Source organism: Protopterus annectens, chromosome 10.part0 (assembly GCF_019279795.1).
Source record: "Protopterus annectens isolate FY-2018-M chromosome 10.part0, PAN1.0, whole genome shotgun sequence".
Lineage (NCBI taxonomy): Eukaryota > Metazoa > Chordata > Ceratodontiformes > Protopteridae > Protopterus > Protopterus annectens.
The window spans coordinates 119,586,785-119,604,035 of record NC_056744.1 but is presented as its reverse complement, the minus strand read 5'-3'; the positions used below and the strand labels follow the sequence as shown (position 1 = coordinate 119,604,035).

Sequence of the window (17,251 nt, the reverse complement as noted above, 5' to 3'; positions counted from 1 at the left end):
AAGTCCCTAAAGATGATCTCATTTGGTAGTGGAGTAGTACCTCTCAGCCTAATATTGAAGATGACTGATTTGTGGTTAGATTTATCCAGGGATGAGGAGGTGTGGGATGGGGTACAGGTGGAGGCCAGGTTAATAAGAACCACATCAAAGATATCAGAGCCTGTAGTGTGTGGGTTTACAATTTGCTCCAGTCCATTGATATTAATGAAGTCTTGGAAACACTGAGCATATCTGTTTTTATGGGTGTAAGTGTAACAAGTAATGCTTGGGTAATTGAAGTCCCCTAGTAAGAGCATCTTTGGTTTGATATTTAATGCCTCAATGGTGTTGAGGTAATTTCTATGATCTTTAGGTGACGTTGGTTGGAATCTGTAACTAGCAGTGAAGCAGGAGTTGGATTTGTTAAGGGTGATTTGGATCTCCAGGAGCTCCAGGTTATAGTCGTGAGTAATTTGATGTAAAGTAGTGGTGTTTCTAACAAATATAAATACTCCTCCACATAGGATTTGAAAACATAACAGAGGTTATACTCAGGCACAGAATGGAGTAGTAACCACCTGTCTGGCTGAACTCCATGCTATGTAATAGCTGATGAAGGAGATGAAGCCTATTTGAGAAAAATCACGCTATGGACCTTCATCATCACATTGTGTGCAGCAGCCTATTTCTGCACTTCTAGATATTTCTTACAGGATTTTTCTTGTTTGCTAATAAGACCAAAAGGCAAACTTTGTCTTCTTATGTGTGAACATTATGCACTCATTCTAATGCTTGATTTTCTGCCTTCTTCTGTTTTTTTTTCTTTGATAACCTTAGGTTCAAGCACGGTTCCTTCATCTATTTTTTCCAAAATCTTTTTATTGATATATATATATATGTGTATATCAAAATAAGAACAGCAGCATTACATATAAACAGGGTGAAAAGAGTAGTCATAAACAGTATAATTTATAATAAAAACACATCAAAATTAACACTATTTAAAAGGTAGCAAACTGATAAATTATATATGCTATTAAAAATGTAGCAAACTGATAAACTATACAAAACAAAGGGAAGTGTTTCCAATTAACATATCATTAATATAGGTAAATAAACAAAGCCTGCATAATAAAAGTACAGCACAAAACAGACACATTATAAATAAAAAATATGGCATTTAAGATGTACAGAATAACTGCTGGAACTATAAAACACATAACTTTTTGGAATAACAAACACGCCTAAAAGGAAGTGGTTTGAAACAAGGGCCTCCATTATGGTATCAAAGCTATTCACATTAATGTGATTTAGTGACAGCCATTGAGCAGAAATATAAAATGTGTCTAGACCAAACAGCAACTGAAGTTTCAGTCTCTGTAGTAAAACTGGTTTGATGTAAAATTGCAACCTGCAGTTCTTTCATTTTGATTTTAGCCTACTTTGGGCTGTTGTGATGTCATACAGTATGCTCTGCTCCTTTAGCCAAAATAAAAAGATGGTTTTGTTGTTTTTACATAGATTTCGTTCAAGTGCTGTGACTCCAATGTAAAGGAAAAAAAAAAAAAAAAGAAAGAAAAAACTTGGAGATTACTGGTTGCTGTCTCAAAAACTGACAGCAAACACGTGACTTTGCCTCATAGCATTGCACATATGCTGTTACCGCACTAGGGAATGTTTGAAAATGTTTTGTTACTGCTTGATACTAGCTCCTTTAGTAGTAAAATCCATGTTTTGTATTAGAAAGATAGCTGGGGCATCTCGAATTAGGGATTACAGCAAGGATGTATTTAGATTTGTATTGTACTTCTGGAGCCATTAGAACACTGCAAAATCAAGCAAAAAAACAAAAACAAAAAAAAAAGATTTGAAATGAATATGTAGTGCTATAAGAATAAACTAGCCAATTAATTTCTCCAAATGTGGATGAACCCTGGTTTGATAAAAAGCTTTGTTTCTGATAAAGATTGGGCTACTTAGTTTGTGATTCATTCAAAGCATCAATGCATAAACCGTGTTTAGAATCTTACTTTTGTTGTAATGACGTTTTCTTTAACATTTCACAGATCTTTGACACAGAAGCCAAAGAACTGGAAAGAGAAGTATGCTTCATTGACATTGCCTGTGATGAAATTCCTGAACGTTATTATAAAGAATCTGAGGTAATTTTTAGAAATTTCATGTTTACGATCATTTTGCTATAGTTTTTTTCCTTTAAGAACCTGAATGATATTATAAACAAACTGAGGTAATTATCTGAAATTTCATATTTGCGATCATATGTGCTTTGTTTCATGCAGAAAAGCCTATGCAAGTTGCTAAATACAAAAGAACATAGATGCTAATGGCAAAAATACCTTTGATCTCTCAGCTGTATCGAAAGCGAGTGTTGCCTCTTCCCTTACCCTCTGCCACATTTTCCCACTTGGCCGAGTACATTTAATGCATTTCTGGTCCCACTTTTCACCAGCATATTATAATATTTCCTTATGTCACTCCACATCCTTTTTCTTCAGCACTGAAGTGACAGTGTGAAATTATCCCTCAACAACACCAGCACCACTGCGTTATGGTCATGATCATATTTCCCTTTTCCTTTCTGTACTCCATGGTGCACGTTTTCCTGTAAGCCTTTCTTCATAATCCATGTGCTTGTTTCCCTCTCACTGGTTTAACATTTCCTTGAACATTCTCAACCTGCTTGTGATTCTTCTTCTCTGACCTCCAGAACTCAACATATCATTCCAGGTGAAGCCTCAAAAGTATCCAGGAATGGTAGTATTTTGTTATGTTTATCATTGCTATTTCACTTTGGAGAGAACGATTTAATGCATGTATTAACGTATGACAGTTTCTTTTTTATCTGTTCTTAGAATACTCCTTTTAACATAGCACTTTATTCCCACACCAAAATGCACAGCTGTGCTTTTAATTAAACAGGAAAATACAACATGTCATTTGATCCATTTGTGAGGAGTTCAAGACTGACAACTGTTACTTTACAGCTATAAAGATATTTACACATAAACAGCTAGACTCATAAACCACCTCCGTACTGTGAACAAAAAACAGTGCAAAAAGCTGCCATGCCTGAAGTCACATGCTTAAAAGCAGACCTGGATGGATGCCAGCAACCCTAGTGTGCCAGAAAGGGACTGTTACATTGTACTGAGCTGTACCACTTATATCACTGGTTTACTGAGTGACACAGCTGGGTTCCTACAGCCGTGACAGTAGCGGCAAAGGATAGCACATAGAATGGTAGTCTTTCTACCCTACATCAGAACCAGGTGGCCATCAGTAGCAGATACAAAGTTGTGGGTGCAAGAATTATGCCCTGAGTGTATACTGGAATATCAGCAGCTGGACAAAGGAGTATATTATGGTAGGGGTACACTGCCTAGCAGCATATGCTGTCTGCATATCTGCAGTGCAACAAAATGGATCTTGTGCAGAGTACACCACCGAACAGCTTGCACTCCCCACATACCAGAAGTTCTTAGTGACATGGGAATATGGCACACTTGAGGGTTAGGACATGATAGCCTGTGTGCCATATATATATATTTAGCTTTAGTATGTAGAGCGGGGACATGAACATGTTGTAAACTGTATGGAGACTAGAACATGCTGTGCTTTTGTTTAGTCTTGTGTATATATATATATATATATATATATATATATATATATATATATATATATATATATATGCACACACACACACACACACCATGAGTGGTTGTTTGTGTGTGTGTCCATGCAGGTGTATGTGTTGGTTTATATCTGGAATACAAGAGATAACCAAATTATCCACAGACCAGTCCTCCTGTATACATCTGATTACTCATTTGCATTCCATTCCACATTTGTATACCGTTCCTTATATCATTAACTAATGCACTTGCCCTGCTATATTCTACAACCCTGTTGAGATGTCTTATGGGATGTTTCAACTACACTTGCCAGTCAGCTTAGCAGCTCTGCTATTTTATCACTGGCTATTGGTTAAGGCACAGTTTTTCTATGTTTTGGAGCTTTGTCACCAGTACATGATTTTGTGTACTTTTGACAGGATGTACATACTTTTATTTATATATATATATATATATATATATATATATATATATATATATATATATCCTAGGCATACCTCTCAAAACATTTATTTGCATGTTACAAGCATCATCAACACCACTTTGCTAATCAAACCCTGTTCTAAACCTCTATCTCTGACAGAATTAACATGAAGAGAAAAAAAAAACAATCATTTGACACTACGCGATATTGGCTTATACATTCCAGAGATATAGGAGTAGAAAGGGAGAGAGAGAACTATTGTAGCATTTACTGTGAAAGTTGTAATGTAAAAATGAACTATGTGAGGGAGTAGGTTGTTCATCAAGGTCTTTGTTAACTTCTTTTAAATGTCTGTCTTGGAAATTTCCTTTTTGAATGTAGATATTAAGTTTTAGTGGAGTCTCGAGAAAATCTGCAGAGCAGAAATGAAGTATGGTTTTTTTACAGAACAAGTGCTCACACATGTATGCACGGTGACAATAATAGGAAAATATAGGACTTCCAAGATGGCTGCACATTGAGTAACAACTTAATTTCAGCCCTCCAAGTATGAAAACAGAAACTTAGAAGAGAGAGCCAGTAAACTCGTATTTTGGGTAAATTTCAGTAACTGGCTAGTAAGTGCATTACCTGGATGCCAGCAAAACAGAAATTCAGAGAACCTGAAAGAAAATCCATCACAAAAGGTGAGGAAAAAAACAGTGGAAAGAATTCTGCAACTGTTCAGGAAAAAGCAGTGCAAGCTCCGGCTTTGGTACAAGACATGACTTCCAGTAACCTAGAGGAAACAATAAGTCAAATGTACTTGGAAGTGATTAAAGTAAATGAAACATTGAAGGAGTATAGCAACTCAAATAAAAGGCTAGACAAATGGAGGAAGCTTTAAAAAGATACTCAGATAAGGTGATAAAACTGCAAAAATCAGAGGTTGCAATAAGGAAAAGGCTGGCTGAATATGAGACTGCTCAAGAAGAGTAGTTTCAAAAAATAATAGAATTAGAGGACAGAGCACATGGAGAAAACCCGAGATTTTCTGCTGTACCAGAGAAGCCAGAAGAACAGACTGTATTAAATTTATGAAAGCACAAATAAGCAACTGGACTGGTATTCAACATCAGCAGTTGTTAACTGAAAGGGCAGATCATGTATGCTTCAAACCTGGCCATGAGAAAGCAACCTAGACCTTTAACAATAACAATGCAATCCTACCACCAGAAGCAGTTGATTCTGACAAAACTGTGGGAGACAGTAGAGTGTTTGTGGAAAATGAGTACTCACAGTACTCCAGGCAGAAGAGGACCACATTTATTTCACTAATCAGGGAATGTCGAGAAGCAGATGTGAGATTCAAGCTGCTGTACCCAGCTATTTTCAGAATATTCTTTCCTGGAGGGGATAAAATCATTTTTGATGCAGAGCATGCCAAGGAGGAAATACAAAGGTCTGTCCAGCAAAAAGTGAGTTATGAAACAGAAGAAGATTCTGCTTCTTGTTCTTCTTGTAATAAAGATCACAGAGAGAGTGTGTCAGTGAAAACTTTTACAGTGTTTCAACCAAAAATGCTTGAGAGACAGAAAAAGAGCACAAGAGTTGTCAAGAAGAACCCAGGAGTATGTTAGAATGGAAGCTGAGACTGGATTTGTGGGATATGGAGATCAATGGGATAAAACTAACAATTCAATTGGCAAATAAATGTGGAATTACAAAGCATTAATTTTATTTGTGAAACATGACAGAACAAGAAAACATGGAAATATTGGACTTTTTGACTTTGTTAAATGTGTAGGGGACTCTACAATGTATGCCATTCTTCATGCCATTAGTGTTTGGAAGAACATTTAGGAGGGGGGAAGAGGAAGGAAAGCATTAACTGCAAGTAAAACAACATTTTGTTCTTAAGAGTAGTGTTTATAACGTATAACATAATCTGCATACTTTAAAGTTTTCTCAGTTATTTTCAAGTGTAATGGGGGATACTAAAGTAAACAGTGCCCCTGTTTTTTTTTTCTTCCATCTTTCTCCTTGCTCATTTTTAAGAAATGTAGTCACTGCAATGTAAAAAAGAAAAATCTGCTCAAAAGAGTAGGATACAAGAAAAACTGAAGTGATTTTTTTCACTCTTGCATAGGAAAATGACTGGATTAAGGCCTTTGGCTTGACCTAGTAACACTTGTTTTAAAAGAAAACAAATAAATAAAAAAGAGCTTTGTCTAGCAAATAAATGAGTGCTTGTAGAAGCAACACCATATCTGGTTCTCATGTCTCCACTGAGACAATTCAATAAAGAGCAATAAAAACAGAATACTTATTTAGTTCAAGTGTTTTCCCAATCTGGGAGACTAATAAAGATAAGACAAAATCCAAAGAGCACTTAGTAGAAGCACAGGTTGTGCCACGTGCCTTAGCATGCATATCATTCCTTTTAGATTAATCCAGTTCTGTGAGTGTTGCACAGTCTAGGATACTTGTTCCTATTAGGAGGGTAAAACTTCAGTATTTAAAGATGTACATAGTTTTGTGTGTTCCTATTAAGTTAATAGGTTTTAGGGTGTATTTGGAGTGTGTTGTTTTTTTTTTAGGGCTTTCAATAAAACAAAACGTTTTGTAAGATGTGACATAGGCTCAAATGGATATGACAAGAAGTAACTGTATAAAAAATCAACCAGCCAAACATTAATGTATGCATATAACACAAAAGCTGGAATTAGATACTTAAAAAGCTGTTACACATAACATAATGAACTTTTCTGTTATCTTTAAATGTAAATGGTCTCACAGATATATAAGAAAGAGTAGTGAAATATATTAAAAAATGTAAAGTACAAATAGTTTTAATGTAGGGGACTCACTTGTAAAGAACTAAGCATGTGAATTTATAAAAAAAGGTTTTCAGGATGGTTATGAGCAGGGTAATGGAGACATTTGCATTCGCTAATAAAAATATAAGATTGATTAGGAGGATATATGAGGGATCGGAGGTGAAAATTTAAGTGGGTGGGATTCCTCTCTGATAATTTCTGTTTGAGCAGAGGAACCAGCAGGGGTGTCCTCTTTTCCTTTTGTTATTTGCATTATATTTAGAACAATTGGAAAATAAAATAAGGGACTCAGAAATTCAAGTAATAATTGGTATGGTAGTCAAGAGAAGCTGGCTGTCTTTGCGGATGACATTATTTTATACCTGATAAAACAAAAAAAAAGACATTTCAGTGTTGTGGAGCATTTTGAGATAGTTTCACATCTTTTCAGGATGTAAAATTAATGAAGCTAAAACAAAGGCAATAGCTGAAAATTAAGTATGCACACACAAATTGGTTCAGCAATATTCATGTTTATGGGACATGATAAAATGAAGTACTTAGGAATATGGATTAGAAAGGATTCTGGTGTGGCAGTTAAAGTTACATGGGAAGAGACTAACCAAAAGATAATACAAAAACTGAGAAATTGGAAGCTCTGTTTTATGAATATGGATAACAAAATGCAAGTATTTAAAATGTTTTTAGTCTCTTTTGTTTTATGCACTGGTCAGGCAAATTTTTATCAACTATAGAAGTTGTGGATAGGAATTAATAAAGAGATGAAGGATTTTATCTGGGAGGGGAAGATAGAGTCAAGTGGGATAAGTTGATTCTTCCAATAGAATAAGGCGGTCTGGGATTGCCTAATTTGAAGGGGTATGTCAGTTAAGGCTCCTGTATGTAGGACAAGCAAAAATATATAACTCAAAGTGGAAAGGGATGACGGCAAAACAAGGGGGAAGCTCAGGAAACAAGAGACTGGGATTTTGGATGCAGTTCCTTAATGAGAATAACAATAACCATACAGAATATTATATTCATGAAGTAGCAAAAAAGTATTCTAAGAACTAGGCCAACAAGGATGACTGCTGTTGGGGATACAGACAATAGGCAAGAGGGGCTGGAATTTATTGGAGAAAACTGGCAAAAGAACCAATGTATTGGGAATAAATAATTAGAAAGGGAAAGGTAACAGAATGGGAAGAGGCCAATAATTTATTTGGACTGTAGGCTAGAGATTGCCTTCCCTATCAAGGATTGATATCAGTATAGGCAAAGAGAAAAAATGGGAGGATCTTAAGTGACCACTGGTAGAGTTTTTAGTAGAATCTAGAACAGACGCTGCCGGTAAAAAATTAATAATAAGTACAGCATATAAAATATAGCATGATAACTATAAGAATGAATCAGAGGAGGTGAAAGGCTTGGGAAGAGAGATTGGATAAGCGATTCACAAAGAAACAATGGGGGATATATGTATGTCTTGCAAATGTAGAACAAAGTCTAGAATATTTAGGATCTTTGCATGGAAGTGTTTACATAGGTATTTATACCCCAAGTAGACTCCAAAGAACTTTCCCTCAATTAGATAGCAAATGTTGGTGGTGTGATGGGGAAGAAATAGGTAATTGGGAAAATATTTTCTGGGAGTGTATTGGGTTGGCAGACTTCAAGAATTCCCTGCAGACTACTCTATCAGAAGAATTGAGTGAGTAAATTGGTATGACAAAGAAATGTTTTTTTGTTTTTTTTTAGCTGTGATACAGAATCGGAATTGCTTACATACAATAAGGACTTATTGAGTCTAATTATGGTATCTGCCAAAAAAGCAATTACTAAGAAATGGAAATCAAAGTCTAAACCATCTTTACTAGAAGTAGTGAATATAGTAACAGATATAAAACTACTGGAAATGGGATCTTTAGAAAACTGTAGGAGCAAATTACATGGAATAAATGGAACTTGGAGCAATAGATGCAGACAAGGAATGGGGTTTAAAAAAGGCAGGATTTGAATGAGCTATGTAATGTTTGATTGACAATGATTGAATAGATAATAAGTGATGTATGATGTTTGCAACTAAAATTATGTCACTATGGTTTGTTTTCATTTATATAAATGTACAATTGCATATTTTATAAGTGATAATTTGATAAGGATGCTTCTTGTTTAATAAAAAAGAAGCAGGAAAATATATAAATTTAGTAAGAACATTTGCTAGAAAATAAAAAATCTGATATTAAAAGCAAAAATAGATTGAAACAGATTGGTCAACATTGTGGTGTGGTTACTGCCATGCTACTGATGAATGCAAACAGCAGAATAAGTATTACTAGAATGAGGAGCAAAATGAAAAATGTGTGTCTAGGCTATGACTATGACAACAGCTTAAAGTCTGAGTAGTTAGGTTCGAGGTAGTCTAATATGGGGTCAAACTGCTTGGAATAAACTATTAAGTGATGCCACAGTTACAGGTCCAATTACATCATAGCTGTTTTTTACTGATAAATTCAAGCAAGTTATGGAGCAATTTACTTGATAATTTATCTAAAGATGCAACATACGTGGAGTCAGCAAGCTTGGTTTTTTTCAATTTTACAAAAGTACTTTATTTGAATCAGAGCCTAAAACCAGTTTCAGAATTGCAAAATTTGCAAGGGTTGTAGACAGCTTTTAAAACAGTGTTTTTGAGCTCCACTTACTAGGTGCATTAGCACTATTACAGCTTCTTACCTATATTGACAAATTTAGACTATTTCATCAGTTTGAGTATAGCTTAATAATGTACACTACATACAATTAAAATGCATGCCTAAAATATTCATTGAAATAATAGTAAGGCAAAGATGTGATAGTGAGCATTGGTGATGCTTGACAGAACACATGCATGAAAAGGTGAAAGTCTCTAGTACCTAGAAGAGCACAACAGTCCCTGCCATAAATCCTTTTACATTTGTGATTTTTTAATACCACTATATGGTATTAACATGTTTCCAGTTACATACATTATGCATCACACATATTCTTTTTTTATAACTATCCTCAATCCAACATTACATAAATTGCTCAATTCCTGCTCCCTTAAACCTTGCACCAGAACATTATTCTGCATGTTTTGTTTTCACCAGTTCCATTTATTTCTATGTAATTTGCTCATTCCCTTTTCTAAAGATCCACCTTCCAGTTCTTTTATCTCTATCAAAATGTTCAATACTTCAGATACGGTTGGTTTAGACTTAGAGTTCCATTTCTAGTCCTTGCTTTTTCAGCAGCCACCAAAATTAAATTTTATAAGGCCTTACTATGTCTCAGCAGCTCAGATCCTGTGCTCAACTCAAAGGAATAATTTCCTTACTTACACCCATTTGCTTACCCAATATTTCAGACAGAGTGCCCATTTGGGAATTTTTAACAACTGAAATTAGTTTCTCTGTCTCTTTCTTCTCCAACACATCTCCAAGATTTGCCATTCACTTGGGGAACAATTCTTGAGAGTCTACTTGGGGTATAAAAATATGTATGCAAACACTTCCAAGCAAAAATCCTAAACCTTCTAAGCTTAGTTACATACTTGGGAGCCATACATATGTCCTCCCATTGTTCCCTTGTACATTTCTTATCCAATCTCTCTTCCCAATCATTTTAACCTCCTCTGATTTTATATGCCCTACTATTTGTCTCTTTTTTAACAGCAGCTTCTGTTCTAGATCCAAAGAAAATCTCTACCAGAACAGGTCTTTCACCTAGTTTTCCACTATCCCTTTATTTTTGCCTATACCAATCAATCCTCAGTAGAGAAGGCAATCTCTAGCCTACAGTCCAATGTTATCTTAGCTTCATCCCATTCTAATACCTTTCCCTCTCTAGTTATTTGCTTTCAATACTTTGGTTCCTTTGACAGTTTTCTTTAGTAAATTCTAGACCCGTCTTACCCATTCTATGTACATCTACCTGCAGTCATACTTGTCTGCAAAGTCTCCCTCCATTCTCTTATAGTATCCCCATAAATATGAGTATTGCTGAACCAATTCATGTGTGAGTACGTAATTTACTGCTGTTGCTTTTTTTATTTTCATTAATTTTATATCCCGAAAAAAACTATAAACTGTCTCAGAATGTTCAACAACACTGAGATGTCCATTTCTAAATCCAGCAGGTACAAAACAATATCATCTGCTTAGTTACTAGTATACTTTCTACTACTTTATGAATATAATATTCTTTATGGTGTTATTATTCTTCTTAAAGATCTACATCCAAACTCCCACTCTTTACTTATTTCTGGAATCCCCCCATTTTATTACCCCTTTCCCCTTTGAATTATACCTTTCTGCTTGTGTTATGTGTTTGAGCCTTAATTGTGTAGCTGTAAAATATCCCTTCAAATCAGGTAAACCTAATCCACCGTGTTCTTTTGGAAGGATCAAGTTATCCCACTTAACCCATGCCCTCCCCCCCCCCCAGGTAAATTCCATCAACTCTTAATTGTTGTCCACAACTTCTCTTCTGGTTGATAAAAATATTTCTGATCTGTATATAAAATTAAAGGGACTGCTTGTATCCTACTTTCCGTATCAAAGCGAAAAAAGAAAAAACAGTAACGCTCAAAAACACAGGTAACCTTAAGTCCTAAAGCCAACAGTCCAGTCCAAAAGTCTTTCTTAACGCAGGTTTTATTGCTTAAAAATAACAGCGTTTTCGCCACTTACACTTAAGCAGCTTCATTAGAGATACAAATGCAAGCAGTAAATGCAACACCTTTATATACACAGGAAATACTGCAACAAAACATCATTTCCTAGTGTAAGAACAAAAAGGTGTAGTAGTTTATAAAAACAAAGTATTCTAAAATCATATACATATTATTAAATATAAAATATATAAAGTAATAGCTGAATGTTATTACTTCAAAAATACTAATAATTAGCCAATCATATAACACAAGTAGTACCTACATATATTAATACTTTTAATTAAAAAAGTATATATATAAACCATAAATAAAAATGTATATAGAAAGTATATAATATACTGAAAAGTTGCACCATAAAGGTACAAAGATGTCTATCTAAAATAGCTCCTAAGCTTTAAAACTGCTGAAATATTGCAGTTTTCATTTAAACCAGGGGACCTAAAGGCATCTAGCTTTAACTGCCACTCAAGTTCTCGATTCTCTAAAATCAAAGAGAAAGGGCCCCCTCTAATACCAATAGGGACTTGATCAATGCCCATAAATGAGAAGCTATGTCCGAAATTATTGCTAATATGTTTAGCTAATGCGTTGTCGTTAAGGTTCTTTTTGATAGCATAGGAATGTTGGTAAAACCTCTCTCGGGCCTTACGGTCTGTCTTCCCCATATAGAAGGCTGGAAAACAATTGCATAGTGCTATGTAAATAATGGATTTAGACTCACAATTTAACTTACAATAGATGTAATATTTTTTATTTTTTATTCCTGACAGTAAAAGAATTGCCAGGTCTAACTACTTTACACCAGTTACAACAGCCACAAATCGACATGCCTTTCTGTCTGCTAAATTGTGTTTGAGGTAGATTCCTTTGCAATAATTCTTTCAAATTATGTGCCCTTTTATATACGACATGTGGTGGTGCCCCTATTTTTTCACTCAGAAAGGCGTTCTCAGAAATAAAATGCCAGTTCTTTCGTATAATTGACCATATCGCTTCAGAATTGACATTGTAAGTGGTGACAAAACTCAAAGCAAACTGTGATTTCGTATTGATGGCTATTGAATCAGTATTAGGACTAGAAGGCTGTCCGGAAAGGAAACAATGCTTATTATCAGTAGTAGACTCTATGTTGATCCCAATTTGGTTCAAAATAGGTTTGGTTTTTATAAGCTGAATTGACAGAGTGCAAGAAGGAGAGAAGGGCGGTGTTAGTACTGTGTCCTGGGCGGAAACCGTGTTGGGTAGGAGAGAGAAGTTGGTGCTTGGTAAGGAATGGCAGGAGTTGCAGGTGGATATATTTTTCTAGGATTTTGGAAATTGGGGGGAAGATGGCTATAGGGCAGAAATTTGAGGCATTACTATTTTTCCACCTTTGTGGAGAGGAAGAATGTAAGCGGTACGCCATAGTTTAGGTACGTAGGATTCAAGTATTGACCTATTAATTAGGATGCTGATAGGTAGAGCAGTAGAGTCAGAAGCTATTTTTAGGAAAGAGGATGGAATGTTATCAGGGGCATTGGAGCAGGGCTTTAGTTTATATAGAAGTTTCTTTATTAGGTCAGTAGATACTGGTTTGAGTTTGAAAGGGGGGGAGCAGGTTATGGAAGACTGAGCAGGGAGGGGAGGAAGGTGATTGTTAGTAAATGTCTTGGTTAGCTCAGTGATGGAAGAGGTGAAGAAGGAATTAAATAGTGAGGCTATTTCAAGATCAGATTTGCTGGTATCAGGACAGGGGTTGTTTTTAGTACCTGGTCTAAGGAGGGAATTGATGGAATTCCAGAATTGTTTGAGGTTTCTAGCATGGTTTTCTTGAAGTTTGATGTAGTAAGACTTTTTTATCTCTAAGGACTTGTTTCTTGGCAAGGTTTCTTAACTGCTTATACTTGAGGAAGATTTCATGTTGCTTGTGTTTAATGTAGGTCTTCCAGGTTTTATCCTTTTGGAGCATTATCTTTTTTGTGTCTTTGGTGAGCCAAGGGGAGGTATTTGCTTTAACTGTTTTTGTTCTTGTTGGAGCTAGAGAGTTAAGGACTGTTAAGAATGTGGAATTGAAATAGTCGACGGCTTCATCTAATGGTAGTATTTTTAGAGGGTTCCAGTTGGTGAGTTTAAGAGAGTCAGAGAAAGAAGTAGGGTTGAAGTTAGATAGGTGTCGTGTGTGAGTGTAGCGGTGAGAGTGTGGGGAGGTGGGAGTAGCTTGAATGGAGAAGGTAGGGAGGTGGTCTCCTAAAGGGTCAGGAGTGACACCAGATTTTATAACTTTGTTTGGATGAGATACTAGGATCCAGTCAAGTATGGAGCCAGGGGGATTAGCTTTGTTAGGTCTAGTAATGGAGTTAGTAAGTTGGGAGAAGTTAAATAGGTTGATAGTTATCATGGGATTTGGGTTAGAGATTTTTCCCCAATCAATATTTACATCACCCAAAATGAAGGTTTCTAGCTTAATATTGGAGGAAGTCCAGGAGATGATGTCTTCCAATGTATTGGTATTGTTGCCTGGAGGGATATAGAGACAAATGATGCAGATGCTTTTATGGTTGTTCATTTTTAGTAAGCCAATTACAAGTTCAGCATTATTGAAAGAAGGGATGGGGTTAGGGTAAGGAGTAATGGACAAGAGGTTGGAGTAGATTAGAGCAATGCCACCACCTCTTCTATTAGGTCGGTCAGATCGGAGAGAATGGAATCCTGGGGGTAGGAACTCAGAGTCATTAATGTGAGGTTTTAGCCAGGTTTCAGAGATAGCTGCTATATCAGGAGAGTTATGGTTGAGCCAGGCATGGAAAAGGGATAGTTTATTTTTTAAGCTTTCGGCATTGATGGTGAGGAATTTGAGGTTTTTATTAGTGGATTTCTTGTTGGTGCTAGGGAGATTTGTAGGAGAGAAATTAGGACCTGGATTGGGGTGAATATCTCCAGCCAAGTGAATGAATGTGGGATGAAGGAGGTGTTTATTAGTTTTGTATTTAGATAGAGGATGCAGGTAGATGTGTGGTTTATATTTAAGGTTTTTATCTGAGCTTGGAAAAAGTTTTACTTTCAGGAGGAGGATTGGGTAGGAGGGAACTAAAGAAGCTGAGATGTTGTGGTAATGGGAGGTAAGGTGGTGTTGGGGAGTAAGAGGAGGGGGAGTAAATGGACATGAGTATAGCAAGTGATTTGGTATAGAGATATGAGAAGGAAAAGGAAGGAAGAGAGGAGAAGGACCTTGGGAGGAAGGGAGAGCATGGTAGTAGAGGTCAGTTAGAGGAAAATAGAAAAGAGAGGTGATGGGGTGTTAGTAATGGGGGAGTGGTTAAAGGAGGAAGGGGAGGGGAAAAGGAGAATTTGGATTGGTTGGAGGAGGGGGAGGGACTGAAAGGGGGGGATAAAGGTAGAGGTACTGGGGGCGGGTGGGAATTGGGGGCAGGGTAGGGGAGCGGAGTGAGCCCGCAGAGCGAACGGAGCAGGAAGAGCCAGAGAGGCGGGAAAAGGGCCGAAAAACAATCAGTGACCTGAGGCTGGATAAGGAAAATTACTGCAGGGTGCAGGTAAATGTTTTAAACTTTGGTTTACAGTTAAAAGCAAGGATGTTCTGTTTGGTAAGTGAAGAACTCTCTGAAAGTAAGTATGTAAGTAACTAAATCTTTGAGTGTAGGGCAGAGGCACTTTTGGGCAGAAAGTAAGTAGAGCAGGGAAAAGGGAAATATTGCAGTTCCTTTTATCAGGAATATGCTGTCACCTAGTGGTAAAAGGAGGGAGGTGCACTCAGAGGGGAAGAGGTTCCTAGGAGAAGTTAGGCTACAGAGATAGATAGAGGTAAATAAAGGGAGAAGGACTGGGAACTAAGGATGGAGGGCTTGTGCAGTGACCAGTGTTAGGCTACTTTCACGCGCACCGGGGTAGAATGCTGCTCAAGGTTAGGAAGATGCGAGAGAAAAAATATATTTAAGAGGTTACATACACTGAGTCTCTTTAGCAAGGGAGAGTGTCCCAAAAAATTAATAAGGCTCAGGCAGGTAGTCCACAGACGTCTTCTCTTTTGGGAGGAGTAATCTCCTGTCTGGTCAGTGAAGAAGGGGGAAACACTCTGGGGAACAACTGAAAAAGGAGTGAGAAAAATACAATAGGTTAAAATGGGAGTAAGGGTGGAAGACTAGGAAGAAGAGTGCAGGAGGAAGACTAAGCAGAGTAGTGGAGGGAAGTATTCAGAGTGGAGTCGGAGGAGGAGAGAAAGTAAAAGGGACAGAAGTGTAGACTGAGGGAGAGGGAAATAGGAGACAGAGAAGTTGGAAATAATGAAAGGTGGAAACAGTAGTGCAGTAGAAGGTCCACAAGATATGATGAGCTTTAAACATCAATTCAGCATGCAAACAATATTTAGGTAACAGAATATACATGCTAAGCAAAACAACAGTGCTGGAGAGTAGTCAGAGACCATATTTGTGTTCACATAGCAATGAAAAAAAAAAAAACAATATTCCTAGGTAGGAGACATTTTCAAGGCAGTAGCTGCAGCTAGATACAATTCTAACAATCAGATTTGCACATAAGACAGTCAGTTTAGACAGGGCTACTGACTAGCAAAATATAAATATATATCAGCAAAAACAAAGTCTTTGTTGAACCATTTCATGTGTGGGTGCATAATTTATGGCTATAGCCTTTGTTTTATCTTCATTACTTTTATATCCCAAAAAGACTTGAAACTGTCCCAGAATTTTCCACAACACTGAGATGTCCTTTGATGGATCCATCAGTTACAAAACAATATCATCTACAAATAAAGCCAACCTTTCCCGAATACCATAACAGTCATATCCTTGAATTCCTGAGTCTCCTGTCCTCCTTGCCAACAGCTCTAAACACAAAGCAAACAGCAAAGGGGAAAGAGGACTACCCGGCTCTTCTCCTCAGACACAGTCCATCAGAGAGGAACCCTTCCCACCCTAGGTTGCACCTCTGACCTCTCAAATATCCCCTAGTTAACCTCATTATTGCAGCAGGGAATGCAAATGCTTCCACTGCCCTGCTCACAAAATCCCAGCTCATTCTGTTGAATGCCCTGTCTGCATCAAGAAAGACCCAAAAACAACAGTGGTACCCTCCTACATTCTGTTTTCTCCTGGATCATCACCACCCTATCAGTGCTGTCAAATGTTTGCCTCCACTCTAAAAAACCACAACAATCCATATCTATCAATCCTGGCAACTCCCCTGCCATTCTCCCAGCCAGTACAGACACAAATACCCTTTAGTCATGGTTTACAAAAATACTCACATCTCCTGGAATGAAAATATAATTTATTTAACAATGTTAAGCATTTTCATCTGAAATTTGAACAGACTTAGACAGAACAAAGTCAAGACACCGGACAGACCCACATTTCTTTAATAAATTGCATATCACATGACACATCAAAACCATGTTATTTACACTATGTTATTTACCAAGTATTATGTTTGTTAATTAAAACTCTTTTTAAAAGAAGTAAAATCATTAATACCAGGACATAAATCTGCACCCAGTTTAAGGTGCCAATAAACTTCCCTATTCTATAAAAAGTTGTCTCAGTCCACCTCCCGTCATTCTTTTCCACTTTCTCCATGATAAAAAATGTGAATTTATTAAAAGTGGGGGCACTCACTAGCATTTTTTGCTATGGCATTGTTAAAATTCTTGACCAAATAGAATACACGTGCTGATAAATCCTTTCTTTAA

At 36.7% G+C, this 17,251-nt stretch overlaps 1 protein-coding gene and 1 long non-coding RNA gene across 3 annotated transcripts in view; one reads left to right on the top strand and one right to left on the bottom strand.

Moving 5' to 3' along the window:
- The window catches only part of PITPNC1 (phosphatidylinositol transfer protein cytoplasmic 1), a 2,469,295-nt gene that overhangs the window by 2,099,630 nt on the left and 352,414 nt on the right, over positions 1-17,251 (top strand). For both annotated transcript variants that reach the window (XM_044085091.1, XM_044085092.1), the window contains exon 6: positions 2,046-2,141. In XM_044085091.1, coding sequence (XP_043941026.1) covers positions 2,046-2,141 — 96 coding nt within the window. The remainder of the gene's footprint in view (positions 1-2,045; positions 2,142-17,251) is intronic.
- LOC122812994 overlaps positions 1-17,251 on the bottom strand; it is a 238,202-nt gene that overhangs the window by 150,323 nt on the left and 70,628 nt on the right. The window lies entirely within an intron of this gene.